This window comes from Marmota flaviventris, chromosome 17, assembly GCF_047511675.1.
Source record: "Marmota flaviventris isolate mMarFla1 chromosome 17, mMarFla1.hap1, whole genome shotgun sequence".
In the NCBI taxonomy this organism is placed as follows: Eukaryota; Metazoa; Chordata; class Mammalia; order Rodentia; family Sciuridae; genus Marmota; species Marmota flaviventris.
The window spans coordinates 71,241,157-71,266,134 of NC_092514.1; the positions used below are offsets into that span (position 1 = coordinate 71,241,157).

The 24,978-nt window shown below is 56.0% G+C and overlaps 1 protein-coding gene across 5 annotated transcripts; it reads right to left on the minus strand.

Annotated features, from left to right (window-relative positions):
• Window positions 1-623: 623 nt before the first annotated feature.
• On the minus strand, window positions 624-19,718 carry Cdc42ep4 (CDC42 effector protein 4). Of its 5 annotated transcripts, none has more exons than XM_027946329.2 (2): window positions 19,569-19,718; window positions 624-2,549 (listed from the first exon to the last, which is right to left on the minus strand). In XM_027946329.2, the coding sequence occupies exon 2, from the start codon at window positions 2,455-2,457 to the stop codon at window positions 1,387-1,389; it is 1,071 nt and encodes a 356-aa protein (XP_027802130.2). In that variant the 5' UTR covers window positions 2,458-2,549; window positions 19,569-19,718; the 3' UTR covers window positions 624-1,386. The 5 variants fall into 5 exon arrangements, with proteins under 5 accessions (XP_027802130.2, XP_027802131.2, XP_071459276.1 ...); XM_027946330.2 differs by lacking the exon at window positions 19,569-19,718 and adding an exon at window positions 18,608-18,809; XM_071603175.1 differs by lacking the exon at window positions 19,569-19,718 and adding an exon at window positions 6,327-6,634.
• Window positions 19,719-24,978: the final 5,260 nt, after the last annotated feature.

The window sequence follows — 24,978 nt, forward strand, 5'->3', positions numbered from 1 at the left end:
GGTCCGGCCAGCCCAGGGACGCGGGTGCATCTGCCAGACTGGCCCAGGCCCCCTGTTGTAGTTAGCGCTCTTCCCCGCTCCTGCGGGCCAGAGACCAGGCAGTGGGTCAGCCTGTTCCCAGGACAGAAAAATAACCAGCTGTCCCCGCTGGGGCTCCTACTCAGGCTTCTGGGGAAGACTTGGGGAGGCAGAGTGAGAATCTGAGCTTCAGAAAGACAGCACACAACTGTTTAGTGTAAGAATGTTCCAGATGGTACAGGGGGACGCTAGTACTCAAAACCAAGTCTTTGTTTACCTGAAATTCAAATCAACTCAGCCTTCTGGTTTGTGTTTTGTTTTTGCTAAATCTGGCAACCTCCTGGCCCCAGCAGTGGGGGAGGAGCCTGAGGCAGGAAGGAAGAACCCTAGAGGGGGGTGGGCAGCTGCCTAGGACACAGCTCCCCCCTAATGATGTGTTATTATTATTTTTTTTAACAATCATTTTCCAGAACTTTCCTACACGGAGCGGGGGGGGGGGGGGGGGGGGGGAGGAACAAAAGCCACACCTACCCCCTATCCCTAGAGTTGGGCTGGGTTCTTTGCCACAGGACCGGCCCCTGAATTTCCAGGAGAAGGAGTAAAAAGGTTTTCTAAAAAAGATTGCATTTTCCTTCCGGTGGCAGCCTAGGGACAGTTCCTGATATTGCTCTCTGTGGGATCTGAACATAATAATAATAAAGGACAAATACAACCACAGGGCTCTGCCCCAGCCCTATTCCTAGTGTCATCCTGGGGGGGCTCTCCTTCTGCACCCCCCACCACCACCCCCCCGCCCCAGCTCCCTGGAAGGGGCTGTGCTCAGTGTCCAGCTGGCTGTCCTGCTCCAGCCTGCTCCCAGGGGCTCCAGGCTTCCGGGGCAGGAGTCAGGGGAGGGGGGAAGGACTTGTGAGCACCCCCTTCCTCCTGCTGCACGAGGTTCCCTGGCCCCATTGAGAGAAAGGGGCGCCCAGTGTCCTTGGCCCTGGAGCAGAGGCTGCCTCTGGATGACCTGCGTGGCTGCGCGTGGCAGGAACTCAGGTTGACATCTGGCATCCATTTGAGGCTAGAGGAAAGGGAGGCGGAGAGGAAAAATGACTCCTGCTACAAGAACACAGCGGGCCTCTGCAGCTGCGGGGTCTCGTTGCAAAGCCAGGCAAGCCCCTCCGGTGGGCCCCGGGCCTCCTTCGCCCCCAGTCCTCGAGGGCTCGGCCAGTGCCCCTCATCCACGAGGTCCAGGGTCTACGGCCTCACGGGAGGCTCTTGGTTGCCCCCCGGCATGGTAAGGTCAAAGGTCATAGTGGGGAGGGGGCAGGGGGCAGAGAGAAACACAGCCCCAGAGCTCCCAGGAGCAGCGACCTGCCCACAGGCTCACACTCGGATCTCGTCCTCCTCCTCCTCCTCGTCCATGAAGGACAGCTCCTTGTCGGGCTGCCTGGGGAGGGTGACCCGGGCCCTGTCTGGGCCCCTGATGGCCGGGCTGCGCTCCTCCAGGACGCCCGACGTGCAGCTGGAGAGGGAGCTGCTGTCCCTCGTGGTGTGGCTGCCCACGCTGCGGGCCGAGCTGGGGCTGGGGGCAGCCGCCGCCCACCCCTCGTCCTCCAGAGCGTGGGAGGGCAGTGGGGGCAAGTCTGGGCCGCCCTTGCCGTCCTGCCTCACCAGGGGAGGGGCCGCCTCGGCCACCGGGGGACCCTCAGCGATGCCCCTGAGGCCTCCTTCTTCACGGTAGCCACCCCCGTTCTCCTCCGGGTCCCACTCCTCTTTGTCCATGATGCTGAGCACGTCGCCCAGCATGGAGGGCCCCAGGTCGATGTGGAAGGACAGGATGGACTCGGCGTGCTTCAGCCCGTAGCTGGCCTTGGGCACCACGGGCAGATCCGTCAGGTCCCCGAAGGCCTGCTCGTCGAGCAGGGGGTCAGGGGGGTAGGCAGCCACTGCCCCGTTCCGCCGGGGACCCAGGTCCCCCGCGCCCGCCTCCTCCCCGCTGCCCTCTCCAGCACCCAGCTTCTTCACGGGGCTGGACGACAGGCTCTTGGGCAGCTTGCTGGAGCCCTTCTCCGCGGCATCCTTCTCGTTGAGCTGGGGCAGGGACATGGCGTTCTTGACAAAGAGTGCCGACTCGCGCAGGGAGCCCAGCATGTCTCTCTGCTCCCGGTCCCCCCGGGTCACCGACTGAGACCGCTTGCTGCCCCGGAACTTCCGGGACAGGAGGCTGCGTTTGGAAGATGACGTGGAGGCCTGTTCGTCCAGCGACTCTCCGTCGGGCTCACCTTTCTTGCTGTTGAGGAAGGACGTGTCCCCAAAGGCGTCCCCAGCCCGGCCCACGTGCATGGTGTGACGGAAGTCACCCAGCGGAGCGCTGATCATCTCAGCCGTGAGGTCCAGGCGGGAGCGGCGCTTGGAGTGCATGGAGCTGGACACCAGTTGCTTGAGGATGGGCATCTTGCCGGTGGGAAGGAGGCACACCCTCCGGAGGTCAGGGCTGAAGTCCAAGTCCCGCAGGTGGAGCAGGGGAGGACGCGGAGATCATAGGGCTGAAAGCAGACAGAAGGCAGGGGTTAGCACAGCTGGCCACCAGCACCAAAGCCCGTCTGCCACGGGGCTGTCACTTAAAGCCAGCTCCCCTGCAAAAAAATCAGACGATGCTCCACAACCCAGCCAGCCATTTCAAAATGCTGCCCGTTTCTCCATCCACAGCCTCCCAGGGCAGAGGAGCGATTTTGCAAATCTGGTTAGAGTTCAGTAAGCCAGAGACACATTTTTCCTGAAACCTGAGAAACAAATAATCTGTTAAAGGACAATGCCTCCCCATCTCCGCCCCTCACCAAACCAGGCTGCTACTAGAACAAACAGTGCTGGGGTCAAGGGCGTCAAGGTGCCCAGGGATTCCCAGGAAGGCAGTCTGGAGACATGCTGAAAGTTCTTCCTGCTGTCTACCCCCATCCCTATGAAGTTGGTGGACACCTCAGCTTGAGTCACAGTCCTCAGAGAGAAGGGAGTGGTTAAGTCAGGCCCAAGGAGACAGAGACGCTGCCTGGTACCTCCATACGCGTGGGTGGCCTGGCTGTCTTTCTGAATCAGAATTGGGGTGGGGTGTCCAGCACCCACAGAACCAGCTCCCTGGCCTCCTAGTCCTTGCTGGGTACCCTATAAATGAAAATCCTGCCCAGGCATCTCCAGCGAGGGGCCCCGCGGTCTTTGCTCAGGATCATCCAGGGAGCTCAAGATTAGGAGAACCTCTCCCACTTTCTGTAGTTACTAGACCCCAAATGATCTAGTCCCTGTAGAACCTGCAGACCCTTGGGTGATGATAGCTAGAAATCCAAACAACAGAGGGGGCCCAGGAGAGCCTTGTGCGCCACCCACACGGCTCACGGCAAAGGCCAAGCTCCAGTTCAGAGTCAAGGCCAAACCAGCCCTCTTCTTCCCAGAGGCATTACCCCTGGGTAGGGTGGGGGAGACAGGTGCAGAGCCCTAACACAGCAAGGTAGGGGAGGCCGGGCGAGGCCTCCAAGTGCGTGTCCCTCCCAGCCCTGCTGACACAGGTTCCAGGCCCACCCTTCACTCTGCACAGCTCAGAACAGGGGGCAGGGCCTGGGTGGTCCCTCCTCCTTCCTTCACTTGGCTAAAACAAAACTGTCCCCCGGATCTCGCATCCAGGCGATCCCCTGGATCCAGGGACCGCCCACCCCTCCCTCAAGGCCAGTCCTCCAGCTTCTGCACTGAGGGCTGTCCTGTGGCAGCAGCTCACCCTCTGGGCCCCAACACCCCAGGCTCAGGCGAGGCTCCCCAAGGCCTTGGCCAGGGCCAGTCCTCCCCGCCCCTGCCTGAACTGAGACCTGTCCTCTGGGCTCTGTGTCCTGCTTTCTGTCTAGTCCTGGGTGCCACCTATTTGGTCTTCAATTGTCCTTTGAAAGTCAGACACCTCCCTCCCGCCCTCCCAGGACCCCCAGTTTCTCACCTTCTGTCTTCACTTCAGCCCACGGCACAGCTCCGGGGCTCCCACCCTGAACTCTGTGCCTTCTGACACCCTCCCCCCACACTCTCATTCCACCTAAGTCCCTGCAGCCCAGTCTGATGGCCTCCCCTACCAGCAGAGTGCCCCTCACCATGCCCTAGATACGGCTCACGCTCCAGCTAGCACCAAGTTCTCAGGGACGCGCCGCAGAGCCAGAGAGGGCTCTCCCGGGAGCCTTGAGATGACCCTCTGATGGGCCAGCTCTCCCTCCTCCCATCAGACACTCAGCAAGTTAACATGCCTGAACCCCAACCAGCATCCTCCCTGTCCTCTGGCTCCTCCCTGTCCTGCCTCCACCTCTAGACAGACATTGAACAGCCTGATCAGGGCTCAGCAAACACTCTGTTCAGGACCAGAGAGCAAATGTTTTCATCTCTGTAGCTGATATAGTCTTTGCCACGGCTACTGAATTCTATCTTAGAGGACAAAACAGCCATAAGCCAGGTGCGGTGGCTCACGTCTGTAATCTGAGTGGCTCAGGAGGCGGAGGCAGGAGGATCGCAAGTTCAAAGCCAGCCTCAGCAACTTGGTGAGACCCCAAGCAACTGAGTGAGAACTGGTCTCTAGTGCCCCTGGGTTCAATCCCCAGTGTGTGTGGTGGGGGAGATAGCCAATATGCAAACCACCAGACACAGGTGTCCCAACAAAATCTTATTTACCAGAACAGCAGTGTTGGTGACATGGAGCGCTGGGACGTTAGAGTGTGCCAGGCCCCCAATACCTTGCCCTGGGCATCTCTTTCATGATTGTTCCCAGACTGCATCCTTTATACCAAAGGTAAAAAATCCAAAGCAAAACCCACATTTATTTACAAACCCGGGTGGCAGAATGGATTTGGCCCATGGGCCATGGCTCACCAACTTGTCCACACCACAGGTCAACCCCTGGGCCAGTCACGGGCCGAACTTTGAGGAAAACCTTTTGGCTCAAAAGAGAAAGGGAAGGTAGGGTCTGCATGGGTCATGCTGGACACAGAAGGAAATATAAGCGGCTTCAATGCGACCCCTGCGGATCCTTTCGGCTTCTGACACCAGGGCTTCCACCTGCCAGCTCCCAGTCCGGCTCCCAGAATGCTGGCATCTCTAATCACTGGAAGGGACACCCAGGGCAGCTCTTTCATCCATGCAGGAGAGAACAGTTCACTGAAGCCGGGTGAGTCATCTGGGTTTACGCCCCAGGCGACAGCCAGGGGACCAGGCTGAGGCCCCAGCTCCCGTGCTCCTCTGCCCACCCCAGGCCATTCTCAGTGATGGCCACCAATTGAGTGCTCCCCCCAGGGCTGGCCAGGGGACCCAGAGAAGGGAGGAGCCGCCTGCTGCCTCGGGAAAGTTCTTGCATAATCCCAGAGCTAGCTCCAACACTGCCCAGGCTTTGGAGTGGACAGTTTTTGTTTGGGTTTGGGGCAGTTCTCTGCAGGCTGGGACGCTCCCAGGAATAATGGCCTCTGCCCACCAGATGCCAACAGCATCCATTCCCCCTGCCTTGACAACCCAGTCTTCAGACATAGCCCTGTGTCCCTGGGGGAGTCAGAACTGCTCCTGAGAAATGTCACTGCACGGTGGCCCAGGCCTATAGTTCCAGAAAGTGGGGAGACTGAGGCAGGCAGATCCTAAGTCCGCCTGGGCAACTTAAGGAGACCCTGTCTCAAAATTTAAAAAAAAAAAAAAAAAAAGTTAAAAAGGGCCAGGATGCAGCTCAGTGGTCGAGTGCTCCTGGGCTCAATCCCAGTAGCAAAACAAAACAAAAGAAAACAGATGGATATTGATATTATTTACGAGGTAAACAACGGAAGGGGCAGGAGGGGGTGTCAGGGTCAGAATGGGGTGGGAGTCCGTGCTGTGAACTCCAGGGTTGCGTCAGGGTTTCACTGTGACAGCAAAAATTCCCTGGCCCGGGGGACCGGCAAGCACTGTGGTTTCCCATCTGAAGTGAGCAATGCAGAGGGTACCCCTGGTGACCTCTGTGGCCACCCGGAGGGAGCAAGTGTCAGGCTGCTGCAGCCACAGGCCAGGGGACCCCCCTTCCCATCAGCCACCCCTCCCAGCTCAGCCCTGCAGGTAGGGCTACAGGGCAGGGTCACAGGGCAACGGCGTGTGGCCTGCCACATTCATGCCCCTCCAACCTGGGCCAGCCACGGAGCCCCAGGACCCCCTTCAGCCCCACACCAGAGACTGAGACGGACGGGTCTGCCCCACATCCCTCCTGCCCACTGAGGTCCCCCTCCCAGGGCATGGATAGCAGGCCGTGGCCTGTGACAAACCATCCTGGACATCCATCGGGAGGGTCCTGAGACCTGGGGCCTCGATGGAGCCACAGCCTGGGGTCGGGGCTCTGGAGTTCCAGAGCTTCTGCTCAGGGGGACGGGCTCGGCAGCGGGCTTCAGGGCCAGCGGCAGCTGGCTACAGGGCAGTTTCGTGTCCTTGGTTTCACTGTCCACTAACAGAGGCCCTGGGGGTGAGGAGATGGCAGGAAGGGTCTGACAGCCTTTGCTCCAACCGAGCCTGGGCAGGTCCTGGAGCGGGGCCTTGAGGGCCCACCTGGAAGAGGACCCGCCTCAGGAGCTGCGGCTTCGGGAGGGGTGCTGCTAAGCACCGTGACTCAGCCCCGGGGAAGCAGCTAAAATAGGCTGCCCCGTGACACCGGTGGCCACTCCCCAGAGCCCAGCCCTGTGGGGCGCACTCACTCCACCCCGAAGCCACATCCCACACCCCTGCGGGGTAAGGAGAGCAGAGCAGCCGTCCTGGGCGCTGAGGGCCGATTCCTCCACCCTCTGTGCCCCTGACCACAGAACCTTCCCCAGAGCAGCAGCTCTTCCTGGCTGGGCCTCGCTGGCCACACCCTCTGCTCGGCCCCTGAGACCGTGGGTGGCAACACTTGCCTGGACCTCTGGCCACCCTCCCAGATCAGCCGGCCCAGCAGGCCCTCCTCAGACAGAGGGTACAGGATGAACCAACGCATCCCACTCCAAATGCCCAGGCAGCCACCCGGCCCTGGCACAGCAGCCCGGGGCGGGATCCAGCCCTCAGCTCTCCCGGGACAGGCAGGCCGCCCTCCCACTCTGCCGCTGACCCCCGGCTAACCCAGGGCCTGGGGTTCACATGCTCCAACGCCCACACTGAGGGCAGCCGCCCCCGGGGTTCCAGCCATCCGTCCAATACCAGCTCCGAGTGACGTGGCTGGACAGTAGGGCAAAGGGCCTTGGCAAGGCCTGACTTCAGTCGTGACGCGCACCGGCTGCAAGAGGCTCACGTTCCCTCTCCATTCATTCGTCGCCCTACTTATTGCAGGTCTCCAACAGCCACACGTCCACATGCACTGACCTCCATGCCCGGGGGGTTCCAATCCACAGACTGAACCAACCACTGGCTGAAAATATTCGGTGGGAGAAAAAACTTGTCTGTACTGAAGGCTTCCTACTCCTTGTGGGCTTCCTCTGAGCAACACTGTGTAACAACTACGTGCACGATATGCTGACGGTGTTGGGTGTCCTAAGTAACCCAGGGCTGATGGAAGGATCTGGGAGGCCCTGTGCAAGGATATGGCCAGCTTCTCTGCAAACACTAGGACACTTTGCAGAAGAGTCTTGAGCATCCTTGGATTTTGGCACCTGAGGGGGTCCTGGAACCCATGCCCCTGGATTCCGAGGGACGATGGTAGTCGATGAGGTTCTGGAGATAAAGCAGCGGAGATGACACTGCTATATTCCTGTGTGTAGAGAGGTGCAGGTGGGTGGGACTGAGGTTCAAAGCTGTAAATAAAGCAAACCCTTGTGGCCGGGGAAATGGGGTGCTGTGAGTGAGGAGGAGGCGAGGGGAGGTCCTCTGAGGAAGGCATCACAGGCTAAGAACTGAGCAATGAGGAGCCGGCCGTGTCAAGAACGTCTAGGGGAAGGGCAGCACATGCAAAGGCCCTGAGGTGGGAGCTGACTGCAGTGCTTAAGGGCTAGTATGAAAGACCACCTGGGCCCGGGTCAGGCCACACACGGCCTTCCATGTCAGACCAGGTGAGGAGCCTGGATGCCATTCTGGGTGCCTGAAGAAAACGGGTCATTCCCTGGCCGCTTGTACCTGGAAGCTCCTGCCGTTGGTTTTACAGGGGAAGAGAGGCAGGAATGTGGTCGGGCTGTTGTGGGAGTTTTGGGAAAAGAGGAGAGGGTTCAGGACATGGGTTGGCTAAGGCGGAGGCCGGGGACGCGTTCAGGGCAGGTGTTGGAAGCAGGGACTCGGCCCAGGGTTGGGTGTCACCAGCCGGGTGGGGGCAGAACTCAACTTTGCCAAAACGGGAGGCATTCTGCTACCCAAGGCGGCTCAGTGTGTCCTGGGACTCACCTGTCTGTAAAGGCTAGTGGCTCTGCCTTGTCACCCCAGAAAGATCAGGCACTTTCTGGAACACTCGCAGGCCTGGAGCCAGCAAAGACAAGGAGCCGACAAAGACAAGAAGGCCTGGCGAAGGCAGAAGAGTGTTTTACTCAAACAGTGCGTAAGGCTGAGGGGGGCTGAGGGGAGCTAGGGGGCCTGAGGGTGGCTGAGTGGCAGAGACGTTGGTGCTTTGAAGCGCGTTGCTAAATGGCTTCGGCGGGGACCGCAGGGGACCCAGCTGACTTCAGAACCACTGGGATCTTTAGCCCCACGCACACCTCGGAAAGGCCTTCTTACTTGAAAACGTGTGCAAGGAGTTTAAGGTCCTTGCACTGAAAATGTTTAGAGCCTGAACAGCCACAGTTACAAAGCAAAAACTAGCAGCCCAGGATGGGAACCTGAAACAGCTCCGTGATTATACCTGGGGGTGGTGAGGTCATCCTTCCAGAGACGGAGAGACCAAATCGAGGGACTTGGCCTAGGTCATGAATTCAAGCCAGGGCTTACTGCCCACTCCAGGGCTCCATGCACTAAAATAGGGATGTAGTATAAAAGCGTGAGCGAGTCACATAAAAAACACCTGACTCACGGGCACGTGCGCGTGTGAGCAGTCTTTAAAGATCACATAGGTGTCTGTTGTCAGTTTGTACATTGGTACGTTTTAGTTTTCCTGTTTTTTAATTAATATATGGTTGGCATCCTATATCTGTGGACCCCACATCTGTGGACTGGATGAACCTCCTGTCAAACCCGGTCAAAAGAAAAATGAATCTCTCCTGGACAGGGACCAACGGTGACACAGTGTTCATGTTCTATATTGTCACAAGGAACCCGGAGGTGAACTGAAGCACATAGGTGGATGTGCGTAGGTGATATGCAAATGTCACACCATTTCAAGTTCAGGACTTGAGCATTTTGGAATTTTGGAATCCTGGGTGGGTCCTGTCGCCAACCCTCCCTGCAGATCAAAGGGCAGCTGTCAACATTCTGCTGCGTCCTGTCCAGATCCCAGTGACTTCCTCACGCAGCCTCGCAGGTGGTGGGGTGGAGGGGGTTAATGCAACTCTCACTGGGCCAGAGATTATCCAACCCAGCGGCCTTGAGGAGGCTGTGGGGCAAGGAGGTGAGTTGCCCCAGCCAGAGCTGGCAAGGGACCCAGGTGACACAAGAGCTCAAGTCTCTTGCTGCGAGACAATACCTGCACTGGCTCACAGCCAGGCACCAGACCTTCCACGCCTGGTGCCATCTTGCCCAAAGTAAGAGCTAGCGAAGGGGAGTGGAAGGCCTTCCGTCTACCAGCACCCTAGTCCTGGGGAACAGCACCCTAGTCCCAGGACTGCTCAGAGTCCCAGTGACCCCAGGACTATGGCCAAGTTCTCTCCGACAAGTAGGATTCAGCAATGGAGCTGTGTCCAGAGGGACACATCCACACATGCTATCGATTCAACTTCTGGGGGCAGGGACGCATGCCTGTCATCCCAGTGACTTGGGAGACCCAGGCAGGAGCATGGCGAGTGCTAGCAACTTAGCAAGACCCTGTCTCAAAAAGGTTTCAATTTCAAGGCCACTTGTGGCTCTCCAGTTCCAGTTCCCAGGACTCAGCTGCTGGGGACGTGAACAGGCTTCCCTGGCCATTCATTTGCTCTCCCTCTCCTCCCCAATGGCCACTGATGTCCGTCTTCTTCCTCCCCGCCCACCCCCAGCCACCCAAGTTGGACCTGTTTATTCGGTCCTTGTTTACGTTGCCTGGGAGGAGAAAGTGGGTCATCAATAGCAATCTGGTGTCAGGGGAACAGGGAGAGTTAAGACTCCCTCAAAAGGAGAACTTGTTCCCCAGCAGCTGCTTCCTGATCCTGAGCCTCCTCGGCTGAGCAGGAGGTGACAGCTATCCCTCCCACCCCACCGGAGACTGGCCTCTGTCCAGGGACACTGAAGCTCCAAGCTGGAGGCCAGCCTCCCACAGAACAGTGGGATTCGGTCAGAGATATCCCGAGCAGGTGAGGCTTGGCTTCTGCCAGTCCTCTAGCCAGCTCAGCTGCACCCATCACCGAAAAGGAGGAGAAAACAAGAAGGGGGCCCTGGGGGGTCACGCAAGGGCAACCGGCACCCGGCCTCTGGCCATGTGCAGAGAAAGCAGGATGTCAACAGCGCTCCTTTACTGGGGGGGGGGGGGGGGTGCAGAGTGCCAGGCGTTGTCTGGGGACAAAAGAAATGGGTGCTTCTGAGCCTCAAAGCAACCTTGTAAGGAGTGAGCCGTGATTGCCCCAATTTAGCAGAAAGGGAAGCGATGGCTCAGGTGGGCTCATCCCTCACTCCCCCCACAGCTTCTGCGAGGTGATGTGAGCCCACTTCTGGCCGACTTAGGGCACACGGTTTATGCAGGAGGTGCTACTGCCTGGCCTCTGCAGATGTCCACAGCTGAGAAGTTGGGTGGGGCGGGTATCGCACACCCTGAGAACCAAGGCTTACTTCACGACTCCCCCGTTAGAGTCCGTCCCCAAGGATGGCTGCATGGAAACCTTCTCCAACAGGATCCTCCCAGGGTTCTGACTCCCTGGGAGGGGAGAGGTGGAGGGGATCACGGGAAGCAGAAGCCAGAACACCCCCATTTTGCTTAGGAATGGAACCGCCCAGGCCCTGCTGCAAGCTTCACCTGGGCTCCTGGGTAGTTCCAGCTCCCGAGGAGGTGGGGAGGACTGGAGCCCTGACCAAACCCTGCTCTCGGAACCCGCAGGCTGGGCACCGGCTCTGCCTTCTCTGCCAGCCAGTCGATCTGGACCAGCCACTGCCGGGCCACACTGGGGCACACCCCGTTTCCTAAAGATAAACATCCTCTGCTTTGGTGTGACCCTTCCTGGAAGAGAAAGTGAACAAGTCCCAGAAGTCACTACATGGCTTCCAGAGCTGGGAGGCCATGCACATTCCCTAGGCATCCCTGCTGGGGGCACAGGGAACAGCAGGCCACAGGGGAGGGGGGTGCATCCGTCAGAGCAGGCTCAAGAGTAAACAGGGCACAGAAGAAAGCAAGAGTCCAAGCCAGAACTTCTCTGTGACTTCCATTTTCTGCCGCCACTGAGTTATTCAATAATTCACACCTGGGCCATACAACATGGCGGCCACCAGCTGCACAAGGCTACTGGGCACTGGAAATGTGGCCAGTCCAGAGTGACACATGGTACCGTGTACAGTACCCACCAGGCTTCGGAGTCAGTATGAGAACAAGAATACAAGATACCTCATTCATGAGTTCATATTGATCACATGCTCAAATAATATTCTGAATAAGTTAAGGTAAATAAAATGTTAATTTCCGCTGTTGGTTTGTGCTTTCTCAAATGTAGCTATCAGGGCTGGGGGAGTGGAAGAGCCCCGGCTTAGATGGGAGAGACCCTGGGCTCCAACTCCAGAAAGGCAAAAAATCAAGAACAAAATGCAGCCATTAATATGTAAATTTCGCACAGAGCCTCCGCCACACTTCCAAGGGATAGTGCTGAGTTTGACATTTTCCCTCTTATTATACAAGTGGCACTTCCCATTGTAGACGGTGAGACAAAGCCAACCATTGTTCACGTTTTGGAGTGAAAGTATTTGCATGTTAACAGATCACACTACACATTACATTCTCATCTTTACATTCTCATCCTTACACTCTCATCTTTACCTCCAGTTCACTTGGTAAGGCTGAGGGTGCTTCAGCCTGGTGAGATTTTTATAACCACCCTTTCAGTTGAACATGCCCAGTCTTTATTTCCAGAGGATCCTGGACAAAAATTACTGTTGTTTAGCATTTTTCAGAAGGTTTGGCCAAGTTCTAGTCCTAACAACACAGGATGACGGGGTCTAACATCAGATTCCATTTTCTTTCATTGAATTGAAAGTAGCAAAACTACTACAACAACAACAAAAACTACTCTTCCCTCCAAACCTGTAATTTGCATTTCTTTGATTATTCATGAAGGTGTGCATTTTTTTTTTTAAGTGTCTTCTGGTCATCGGTATCTTCTCTCTGTGGATAGCTAGTTGAAGCCTATTCTACTGTGAGGTGGGAACTTCACATATTCCAAAGGATTTATATGACCTCTTTAAATATTAAAGCTTACATCTTCACCATAGTTTACAGATATTTTTTGCAAACTTATCATACGCCTGCTTCTATTTTGGTAATTTCACAGTCGTCTTCTACATAGTGCTTACTACTTAGGTACATGGTCAAATCTGCTGCAGGCATTCTGGCTTTAACATCATGGAGACGTTAAAGATCTTTCCTATCCTTGAGTTTATGAATATTTTCACCTTTTCTAAATACCAGGAAATACAATAATTTTTTTAAAAACCACTGAGGGGGGAAATACTAGGAAGGGAATATCCCAAACCAGAGATGTCTGTGACTTATAAAATTTTAAAGGACCCATAATAATTTGAGTTCCTGTTCCCTTATAAAATTGACTGTTTTAAAATGTAATCAAAGCAACAGATGCCACCTTACCACGTGTGCAACTCCTGATGACACCTCCAGGCTTGGGCCTATTTCCAGGTGTGTTCTGTTCGTTGCTCTGTTTATTTCTAAACCAGGTCTAGAATGTCACTATGGACAATATCTTTTGAGCATTCGGTAGGGTATTATCCCTACTTGAACTTTTTTTTTTTTTGCTTTTTTAATCTAGGTAGTCTTCCAGATGGAGTTTAGAAATACTTTAAATTGCAAAAGAGCTGGGCACAGTGGCACACAACTATGGTATGTAATTCGCATTTCTTTGATTAGTAATGAGGTAAACATTTCTTAAAAGTGTATTCTGGTCTGTGTCTTTTCACGGATTCCTAAGGCTGAGGCGGGAGAATCACAAGTTCAAGGCCAGGTTGGGTGACTTGGAGAGATCCTGTCTCAAAATTAAAAAAAAAAAGTGTGTGTGGGGGGTGGATCTGGGACATAGCTCAATGGATTAATGCCCCTAGGTTCAATCCTCAATACCACAAAAGAGAAAAAGGGAGGGGGATTGGGAATGTAGCTCAGTGACAGAGCATTTGCTAGCACGTACAAGGCTCCGAGTTAGGTCTTCAGTTAAATAAATTGAAATGTGTTTTCCATGTAAAATACATGCTGAATTTGGAAGTCTTCATATAAAAACAATATTAACTTATTAAATCAATTATTGATTAAATAATGTTAATTAAAATTACTAGTATTTAATAATTTGTGTATTAATAGTTTATGATTGCATGGAAGTGACATTATTTTAGATGTACTGGGTTATTATTTTTTTTAAATCCACCTTTCTTTAGTTTGTAAAATGTAGTTCCCAGAAAAGCTAAAGTTATATGAATAACTAGCCTTGTATTCCTTTTTCTTTTGAAGGGGGTGCTGAGTCTCAAACCCAGGGCCTCATGCAGGGTGAACGGATGTTCTGCCCACCTGGCTCCCCGCAGTACGCCTGTCCCCAGTGCTGTCCTTGGGCTAGTGCCCTTAATGGGCATGCTCACCAATGGATTCCTACAGATAGTCTCCACCATCTTCAGAAATTACAGTTCTCTCAGTTGATAGGAAATCGATGTCAATAACTCAGCCAGGCTGGGTTGTGGGAAAGCATACTATGGCTTGGCTAATTCACCCTTTCGTCGTTGGCAAATATAAAAGAGGGAGCGCAGTCTGGTCCAAAGAGTGCCTTGTAATGAGGAGATCTTCGGATCCACAGGCTGAGTGGGTCCTGGCAGATACCAAGGTGCTGAGCTGAGGAACCTACTCTGGAAATGCTGTTGTAAATGCTGTCCCCCAGCCTCAGGGGGACAGTCCCTGCAGCGCGTAATAACCACCCAGGGCCACAGGTCATGGAGGAATACGAGAAAGGAGTAGCATTTACCCAGCCTTGTCTTAGCAACCAGCACAGGGTGGATGCCTTATTTTGATCAAACTGCTTTTTGGTACTCAGGTGAAATACACCGTCCTGAGCATTAGGAAGCCTTCTCATCTATTCTTTCCAACAATCCCAGGCATTATGATCATTGTCCCCCCGACCTTGCAGATAAGAACAGGAAGGCTTAGAGAGTTCAATGATTCACCCAAGTCACACAGTTGGTAAGAACAGAGATGAGAGAAGAGCCTAGATCTGCCTGATTCTGAACTCTGGGCCTTTTCCACTCTGGCACAAGCAATAATGTGGGTGCGGTGGGGGACTGTGTGCTCTGCTGGGACCCCAGGCCTTGGAGATCTGATGAGGCTAAGGCTGCACGAACACCCACCGGAGGCACATAGGTTTGCATATAATTTCCGGTTAAAATCTTCCCAGCCTGGAAACCCCATTCCCTCCACTCCTGAACTCACTTCCATCCTCATCCCAGAACCACCTGCCTTGAACCAGGGGAAGGAGGTGAGCCAAAGAGAAGGCTTCCCTTACTCACTGCCTGAGGATTCCAACAGCTCAGAGAACGGACAAGAAAGGAGCCAGGGCCTGGGAGTGACCGGAAATGACAACCAACCAAGGAGCCAAGAAGAAGGAGCCAGTGAGTCAAGGACATCCGGCAGCTTCCCTTGTTTGCAGGGCCCTTCCTGGAAATGTGTGTTTCCCGGAGCCCGCTAGCCACCCTCACAGAAGGAAGAGCCAGGGGAGGCAGGAAGCAGGGCAGGTCAGGTGTCCCGCACCTGGGAGAGGTGGTCCTGCCCCACAGCAGGGCTCCTCCCCATCCCCATCTCAGAAGGAAGCAGGCTGCACGTGAAATCAGATCAGAGGGGCTTTGATTGGTCTCACCCCACCTCTCCTAAGAGCTTGACGCTCGGTGGTGGTGTGGGGAGTAAAGTGACATTTTGGGTCCCGGCTCCCCACAGAGCCCGTTGCACCCGGGAAGCTGAGCACGGAGCTGCATGATGGGTGGGCACGCTTACGTGTGGTGGAACACAGGCACCCCATGTCTGCGAGGTGTGAGGAGACGTCGGCATACCCAGCAACACCCTGGCTATCACTCCCCAAGCTCAAACAGCACACAGTATCCGCCCAGGGCGCGTACCTGGGGACGCCTAATCCAAAAGGCTCCAGGGAGCTTTTTCTAAATTCCAGCGTCCCTCAGATTATCTGTAGCGGGGGAAAGGATCCTCCAAGCCACTGAAGCCCAGGCATAGACTCTGCCCTCCCGTTACAGCCCACTCCGGCAGTGGTTCTGGAAGCCTGGCCCAGGCTTCTTCCTGATTTCAGTGTTTCTGCCTTGGTCACCTTTCAGCTTTTGGTGACGCAGGATGGAGAAGCCTGGCTTCTCTCAGGCAGGACTTCAGCTACTTCTGATTCCAGTTTGACAAGGATGGTAAGGCAGAGAAAAGAGAAACACCCCCCTTTCCTTCCAGGTTAAGGGTAAGAGATAACTCAGGAATCTGAGAGACCCCGGGTGCCACCAGCAACAAATAACACACGCGGCCTCCTCTGCGCCTGCACAACCCTCCTGAGAGGCATCTGCACACTGTGCTGCTGGCCCCGAGGTTCCTCCTGGGCTCCTTGGGACTCACTAGCCCTCTAGCATTTGACCAAGGCTTGAACTCCATCCTGGGGGAAGGAGGGAAAAGACATTCTAAGGAGAGAGTTGTACCAAGTGGAACCCAAGGGCAGAAGCGTGCAGAGCACAGAGGAAAGAGGGGCACTGTCACTTCTGGGGAGATTCAAAGCTGGGGTCTCAGACCAAGTTCAGTGACTGCACAGGCACAGGTGGTGAAGGGGGAGAGCGGAGACTCCTGCAGGGAACTGGAGGCTGCTCCAGCTGTCCTCACCGGCACCATCAAGGCCAAGGCTAAGGGTGGGGACAAGCACTGAGGTGCCTTGGGGTCTTCCCCTGAGAAGCACTCTTGTTTTTCAGAGGTACCAGCCCCGGGATGACGGAAGGACAAACACCAGCATGCACTCACAACACCCTCCCAGAAACTCTCACCTGAGCCCCAAAGGGAGACCCCTCCTCAGCTTGGGAGGTGGGTGTTCTAGGCAAAGGAGGGCTTCAGATGCCCGCACTGCCACTCTGGCAGGGAGCCAGAGCTTCGAGCTGGGGGAGACACGGGGGTTCGTAAGCTGGAAGCAAGAGGTTCCTAAGGAAGCGCATTTAAGCGGGGGCTTCAGGGGCCTGGTGAGCGGGAAGGCGGGGAAACTACTGGCTAAACTTCCTCCAAAAAGACTGGAAGCACAAAGGGCTGTGCCCCTGTCACTTGGAGTCCCTCCGTAACTACTGTCCAGGTTCCTGTCCAGAGAAGGCTGGCACGGGCCCAGCCCTCCAGGAGCACCTCACAGTAGTGGCCAGAGTTGGTGGTTGGAACATTCCATCAGACTACCCCTTGAAGTGCCCCTCGCTCTGGGACTTGGTCCCTTTCCCCAAGGCCCAGGTAAAGCCTCCAGTGCATAGGTCAGAGGACCTAGGCGAAGCTCAGGTCAGCCCTGCTCCCAGGGAGAGATTGCTCAACCCGCTCTCCACCCCCAGCCTTATCTCTGGCATCAACCCAGCTCTCCTGTTCCTTGGAGGGACAGACTCCTCCCTCCCCACACAGGGACAAGCGCCTCTGAGTCTGTGAGACCGAGTCTGTGGGATGTCCAGCCAGGGCAGGGTGGAGGTGACACCCCCAGAAATTCTCAACACAATGGCTTCAGACCCTTCTGCTCTCAACCCAAATTGGGGGTGGATGTGGGAGGGGAGAGATAAAGAAGCCAGAGGCCATATCAAACACCTTAACTGTCACAGCTGGGAACAGCTTGTCCTGGACACAGAAATCAATCAACAACTAACTCCAAAGGTGGAGGGGGCTGGAAACTCCGAGGCCTTCGGCAGAAGCCCTGACGTGGTCCTCTCCCGGGTCAACATTTGCTCACCTCTTACCCCCTGCCTTAAAAAGAGTTGAGACCTATTTTGGTTGTCACTTCCTGGTCTCCAGACTGGGAGCCCGGACTGCCAGTTCCGAGGCAAGAGGACAGAAGCAGGTTGGGTACACACTTTGGAATGGGGCAAACACTGGTGGGTGGGCATGTCTGAAAAAGACATGGGGTGAGGGGGAAAGTGGGTTGACAGAAAGTGGAAGAAAGCCTCGGGGCAAAGGTGCCAACCACACGGCACAGGTCCTCGGTGAGCAGGGACCCTGTGAACTGTGGGCGCCATAAGAGCGGTTGAGAGTCACCCAAAAACTACAACTTGGGAGCAGGCTCACTTTGTCTCATCACACGGGCCCCTCCCTAGTCCCTGCAGGGTCACCAGGATCTCTGGGAAAACCAGAGAAGCCTCGGTATCCCCAGGGTTCCCCACTGTGGGAAGAAGCAGCAGTCCTCAAGGAGTGGAGGGGCAAAGTCCAAGTTCAGAGATAAACCAGCTAATCAGTCAGTCACATGGGTGGCTCACACCAGGCAGCTGATGCCAGCGGGTCCCACACGACCCCGGCAGGGATGTTACCGCCCAGGATCCCACTGGAAGCTACATTATTGCCTCAGGGCCCTGGGGTAGCCTGGGCCCCCTGGCTCCGGTCCAGCAACCCCCCCCCCCATTTCTAGAAGAAACCCGCAGCTCAGCTCCCCGGTTCTTTGTGCCCTGTTCTTTGTTCTCTTAAAATTCAGTCCATCCTGCCGGTGGTCCCCTCCTCCACCCCAGCCTCAGAAAGGGGGCGGGGGCTGCTGCAGAGTTATTAGAAACCCAGACTGTGCAAAGAAGTTGCGCTGCGGGAGGCCCCTGCCCCCGGCCCCTCCTTATTTACACTCCCGCGGCAGGACAGATGGTTGCTGGGGGTAAGGATGGAGACAGTCTCCCTCTAGCACCCTAACCCTCTAGAAAGGGTAGGGGGCTTCACAGCAAAGGGACCCCCCAAGGACTCCCCATTCAACAGCTTGGCCACCTGGGCACCTTGGACCCAGCGAGGGAACTGGGAGCCCAGCAGATTATAAGGGGTGGGGGTGTTGGAGGGGGAGAAGTTCTCCGACGAGCAAAGAGAAAGCACTGTATTTCCCCTCCATTCTCCCAGGGAGAAAAGGAAAACTTCCAAAGCCCAGGCCGCAGCTCTCATCGGACAAACACCAGGAACCTGGTTTGAGTTAGCAGAGAGCACCCCTCCCCCTCAGCCAGCCTCAGTGCGCTCGCTCTGCTCCCTCTCCCCCTCGCTCACTCGCTCTCTTTCTCTCTCTCTCACACACACACTCCTCTCCCAGGAAGCGGCGCCAAATCAAGCGCAGCCCTCCAGCCCGGGCTCCCGCCTAGCGCTCGCGACCGGGCCCCCACTCACCCGCGGCCGCGGGGGGCAGTTTTGTTCCTCCGGCTGGGGGCGCTCCAGGGAGGGGGCGGAGCCTGAGACCGCGATCCAGGGCTCCACCGCCCCAAGCAGGTGGTTAAAACCTTAACCAGTCGCGAGCGCCGTGCTCCAGGAGCACCCGGCTGCGGGCTCCGCGCGAAGCCGTCTCCCCGATCCAAAGAGGGCCCCAGCTCGGCTGGGCCCCACCCCTTCTAGGAGCCCTGGCCTCTCACGGCCTTGGCCTCCAAGTCCTGGGAGGCGGCGGGCGGGCGGGGCTGGGGCCTGGCGGGGCGGAGGAAGGGCTCGCGGGAGGCGGGGGAGAGAATTTGTTCCCTGGGCCGTTCCCTTCCAGGCAGCTCCTTCCCTCGGTTCTCCCCAGCCCGGTGACACTGGGCGGCGTGTACTGCAGTGTGAGTACGCGAGCGCGTGTACACGCCTGTGCCACTCCAGGCCAAGAATTCGGTTCTTATTCATGGAGAACTCGGCGCGCACACGCCCCCCTCGGGGAGACCGCGAGCTGCGCGCCGCCGATTGTTGTGCTCCTGCCCACAGCGACACACACCCCATTCCTGGGCAAGAGGGTGGACCTTAGAAACCTGCCCCTCACCCCTCCCTGAGCAGCGCCCTTCGCCAGACCCGGGAGTCTCAGTCTGGGGAGAGGAAATTGAGTCCCCGCGACGCGGCGCCGGGCTCTCCGCCACCCCCGGCTCCCCAAACCCCACTCTTCTGGAACGCGGTGAGCGGCTCCGATTCCCAGCAGCGGAGCAGCCCCGCCGCCTCCCCACCCGCAGCCCGCCTCTCCCGGGCGGACGCCGAAGACCGAGGGTCTCTGCGTCCTTCTCCCCAAGCAACGGCCCCCTTCCCGGCTCTTTCAATGCTCTCCGCCCCTTAGTGGGGCTCGAGCCCAGCAGGGCCTTGCGCGGCTGTCAAGGCCAGAGGGGTGTGCGTCGCCTACCTTGGTCCCCAGAGCCCCGGGAGTGGGGTTGGCGCGGCTGTGCGCTCCCCTCGGTGGGCTCCGCTGGGCAGCCGGGCTGGCGGCCCATGTCAGCGCCGGCGCTGGTTTCCCTCGGGCTCTCGGGCTCTCGGGGCTGGGAGCAGCGCGGACACTCCCCTTCCAGGCTCCTCCCGCGCCCTCCCTCTAGCGCCCCTCGGCGCTGATGTCACAGCTCTGCCGCAGCCAATGGCCGTCGGAGCTTCGGGCCCGGCCGCTCCGCCTCTTCTGTTCAAATCTGAAAGCCTGAGACTTTCACAGTTCCATGTGGGGTATCCTGGGCGGGCCGAGCTCCGGAGCCCCCCCACCTTTCTGCGCTCCAGCCTCGAACCCTCACTTGGGATCCCCAGGGTCGGGAACACGTCTTCTTCCGAGGGCCAGTGCGAGGCCTTCCGAAGGTTCTTCCCCATTTTGAACAATGGCAAGAAGCCAGAAACCCCAGCAGGGGTGGCGTTTTTTGCTCCCGCTCCCTCGGGGACCCGCTACCCACCTCCTGGCCCCCGGCCTGGCGGGCGCCGGCAGGCGGTGGATTCCGTCCCAGACTCTTACTGGAAACTGCGGACGGGGGGAGCGGCCGGCCCGAGGCCAGGCCCGGACTGGATGTAAGAAAGGTTTCGGGCGGATGACCCATCTGTGATCCCTGTGAGGCCCTAGTGTCCGGGCTCTGCCTCCCAAATATCCACTGAGGCTAACCCTTGCTCCAGGGAAACGTTAAAGAGGACGCCGGAGTCCTAACCCGAATCCTATGAGAAAGCAGGCTTTGGGCTCTTTTTAGGAGCATAGTTTCTAGTTATGAATGATCATTACCAAAGTAATAAAGGCGTCCGGTGAAGTATTCAACAGAAGGAAGGCAAAGCCAACACAAAGTGAAAGTTCCTTTGCCATTAACAGTTCAAAGGAAGTGGGGGGTGGACGCGCCCGGGCTCCCTTCCCCCAGCTGGCCACTGGTCCCTCGTCCCCTCTCTGGCTTCCTCTGGAAACACCGCCTTCTCACGACTGCACTTCTCCCTTTTCTTCTGCCACTTGAGAACAACCAGCTCGGGCAATCTAAAGGCACAGTCACCCCTTCCTGCAGTGAGAATCGCCTCCCAAACTAGGCTGGGGTTGCAGCTCTGTGGTAGAGACATTGTTCAGCAAGCAACGAGTTCAATCCCCAGCACCACCAGCAGCAACAAGTATCAATACTAGACATTGGGACTAGAAAGCAAGTTCAGAGCAAGTTGGGAGCCAGAAAACATGGGTTCCAAGCCTGACAGGGTTATCTCCCTGGTCTGGTCCCCCTTTGTATCCAAGGAGCAGAGATCCCTCTTCTCTCCCAGCCTGTCCTGGAGGTTGTCAAGATGAGATATTAGGTGTGGGAGGACTTTTAAAGCAACCTGCAAATGGAGTAGCTGGTCTTTATGACCTGGGGTGGAGGGACGGTGACCCAGCTCTGGAAGAGGCTGGTTGGAAGGAAGACTTGGCAGCCACTGTGGCTTGGAATTCCAGCTGTGCCTTGTACCAGCAGGTGAGTTCCACACCAGCTTCCACCTCTGTAAAATGGGAACAGCAACCCTGTCTTCCCTGTTCCAGTGAGTACTTGATGAGATCCCCTAAAGAAAGTACCTATGGTCAGCAGGGCACACTTAGGCCCTCCATGGTCCTTTCCACTGGGACATCCCCAGCTAACCCTAACCCTAACCCTAATCCCTACTCCTGGAGTTCCAGGACCTTTTCCTCCAAATTTCAACATGCCTTACCTGTTCCAAAAAAAAAAAACTTTGCTGTGTTTTATTTTTTTTCCTGAGACATCTCCCTCTCTCATCTCTTTCCTTCTTTGTTAAATATTATTATTATTATTATTATTATTATTCTGGGGATTGAACTCAGGGACACTCAACCACTGAGCCACATCCTCTGCCCTATTTTGTATTTAAGTTAGAGTCAGGATCTCACTGAGTTGATTAGCACTCAGGCTGGCTTTGAACTCCTGATCCTCCTGCCTCAGCCTCCCAAGCCGCTAGGATTACAGGCCACGGTGCCTGGGGCTCTCAGTGATTTGTCCTCACTGTCCCCCCCACCCCCCCGAATTTTTTCTTTAAAACCAACCCACCCCAGGAGCCAGCTGTCCACCCACATTTGAGAAAGGGGGCAACTTGTTTTTTCCTAATGCATGGGAACATAGTCACTGTGCTACAGGAGATCTTGGGGAAAGACCATTTGTCCCTAGGTCTCCTGGATTGTTATTCAGCGCACGTGTCAGTACACCTGAAAGGTCCGCAGCCTTTTGGTCTTGGTTCTGGCCTTGACCTTCTCCTGCTTCTTATCACTACTGACTTTCCCTTTTTCACCTGGTGTCTTGGGTTTGGCTTCCCAGCTGAGTTCCTATCAATTCAATTTAGCTCCAGGACAAAGCCTTCAGGCCCCTGTGTAATTCCTCCACCCCTATTCAAACCCAGTCTCCTTCCACAAACATTTAAGGTCAATGGAGGCTTGTCTTTGAGGACTAAGACAATAGAGCCCAATCCCTGCCCTCAGGGTGCCCACTGTACACCAGGCTGCCTGGGGGAGCTCCGCAGCTGGTCTAGACTGCCTCCTCGCACACACCCCAGGGGGAATCCGACAAAAAGAAAAGTGCTAATTTTCCCCAATCCAAAACCTGTGGATTTCTCTCCTAGAATCACTGAAGGTTAGTTTGCCCCAACCTTTTAGGTTAGTGCAGTCTATGGCTACTCAGAGGAAATTAACAAAACAAAGGAACGGAGGCCTGAATACCTACCTTGAAATATCTGGCAAGCTCTAAGCCACAGACTTTGGAGAGGGATTTGACATCTTAACTGCACCTTTGGTGTAACTTGACCTATAAGCTTTTAGGCCTGGGCGTGTGTCTCTGCCTGTCACAGGCTGCTGGGGCCTGCCTTTGGGACTTGGGCATGAGAGATCCATGCAGCTGCATAGGGCCTGTCCCCTCCCACTAGCCCCAACCCGTATCTCCCAGGGTTTGTTAGCCTTGGCTCCTGGGCCCCACCCCTAAGAAGGTTGGCTAGGTGATTAAGCGCACTTCTTTACAGAAAAGTTGGAAGGCCACCTTCCTTCTGGTGTAATGTGTACTGTAAAGTGGGACTCTAAGCAGGTCATTTCCCATTTTTTTCTTCCTTTCTTTGCAGTGCTGGGGAACAAACTCAGGGCCTCACACATGCTGGGCAAGCATCCCACCACTGAGTCACACCCCCAGCCCCCATTGACCTTCCTGAAAAGAGCTGATGTCCAGGACCCTTCCTGTGAGAAGGCTCCCATGACTTTTCCATCACTAGTCCGAGTCTCCACTCCTGCTACGGGGATGAGGCTGAGATGGTTCTGGAATGGGCATCTCAGGGGGCCCCCAGGCCCCATGTCAGCGGTTTGGAGGTAGAGACTTGGTGACCCAAGTCTGGGGCCGTGGCTCAGGGACCTGGCCCTGGCTAATCCACACCCTTGCCTTCAAGGCGGAGGCTTTTTTTCCACTCCTCGGTTCCCTGTCCTTGGGAACCACCTGGAGCCCTTCCACAGGACTGGGATGACCTCTGCTGAGCAACTGGGAAGATCCCAAGGATACCAAGCCCCAGGCACTCTGCCTGGGGCTCTGGGCAAGGCCTGCCCCCTCCCCAGCCCACCCCCTGTGGCAGAAAGTACCCACTCCCAGAGGCCCCTTGGAGGCAGGATGGTGTCCGATTTGCACTGGACTCTTCAGTGGAGACAACACGCAGTACAGGTGCCTGAAGAATGACGGGCAGGGTCCGGAGCCCACCTCCCTCCTGTATTCTGTTTGCAACCTGAGCCTCAGACGGAGCTCTGTCCCGAATGCAGCACCCTAGAGCTTGCAGCGCAGATGGGCCTGGAGGTCATGGAGGCCACTTGCTATCTCAGAAGACCCTTGGCCTCGAGAGATGCTGTTTCCAGACCTCCAAAGCCCAGAGCTTCACCCACCAGTGACCCCTGGGAAAAGTGGGAGAGCCCCGCCCTGCTCCTCAGCAGAGGCCTCCTCCTGGTGCTGCAGGGGTCTGTAAGTGCAGAATGGGAACATAGGCCAGTGATCCTGGGTTTGAATCCTGACTGTCATTGTAGGACCTGAGGGAAGTCACTTGCATTCCCCCCGCCTTGGGCCTAGTTTCCTCATGTATTTAACGGGGACCACATAGGTACCTACCTCATAGCATTGGTGTAAATGGGCAATGCAGGTCAGAACCAGGACAGAGCTAGGGTCACACCGAGGGCTCACCCCATGGATGCCAGCCAGTCTCAAAGCCAAGGGCCCAAGTTAAAGCTTCTGGAGCAAGTTTGGTCCCTAGTGTCCACCTTGCACAGAACCTGCCCAACCCTGTTGGTGCTTCCCAGAATTGAGCTAACAGAAAAACATGAATGGCATTATCTGCAGGCGGCAGAAGCAGGCCTGCTGTGTGTGTGCGCTCTGCTGGACTCTGAGTCTCATGTATGCGAGACAAGCGCTCTACCAGTGAGCAACATCCCCAGCACTGAGGCCTGGGCTTCTGATAAGGTCTCCAGTGGGCTTCCCCAGATGGCCTCACCTGATTTCCTTGTCTCTTTGCAGGGGTGTCTCTTACAGAACAGGCTCTGGTAGCCAGATACCTTCCTGGCCTCCGGATGGAGAGGAAGGCCAGGGACTTAAGAAGAAGAAAGCAATTCTGTTTGTACTTAGAAGAGAAGGGCCTTTCTTCTCCCAGCTCTGAGGCTTAGTGACTCTGATAAGAAGCACTTAGGAAAGCCAGGCTGCCTATGGAAGGTTTTATTTATTTATTGAGTCCTTTACTGGATGTTAGAGCTTCTTCATCTCAAACTGTAGAGTAGTTGCTGACATTATCCCTACTTCTCAGATTCCCAAGAGAAGACTGAGTCACCTACCCAAGATTCCCAGCTGGTTAATGCAGAGCCCCGGTCCGGAAAGCCTAGGCAGCCAGGTTCTCGCGGTAAAACCACCAGACAGCAGGAAAGAAGACTCCAGACGAAGCTCGGGTGATCTTGTCACTGTACTGAGCATGGCGGGCAAGGGGAGGTTGCCAGGGAGACCCAGCATCATCTTTACCAAGCTGGCAGACTCTTATCTGCCCAGGAAGATTCAATGTCGTTTCAAGGAGAGTTGCCCTGCTTCGAGGCACTTCATTGAAGGCTATAGTAATGGCTCAAATCACCTTTGCCGTTCACCCCCATACACACCCAATTAAATCACTTCCTGGAGCTCAGCTAGGCCTGGGGTGAAGAGGAGGATGATTGGAGCTGAAGGCATCACTCAGCATTCTCTCAGTCCCAATGTGATGTGACAGTTCTGCCCAGATGTGCTTAAAGGAGCAGCCCATCACAGCGGGAGGCTCTGGGGCCTATGCCTTTGACTGGGCTGCTC

Coding starts and splice junctions, on each gene's coding strand:
- Cdc42ep4 (XM_027946329.2), bottom strand. CDS start 2,457: ATGCCCATCCTCAAGCAACTGGTGTCCAGCTCCATGCACTCCAAGCGC.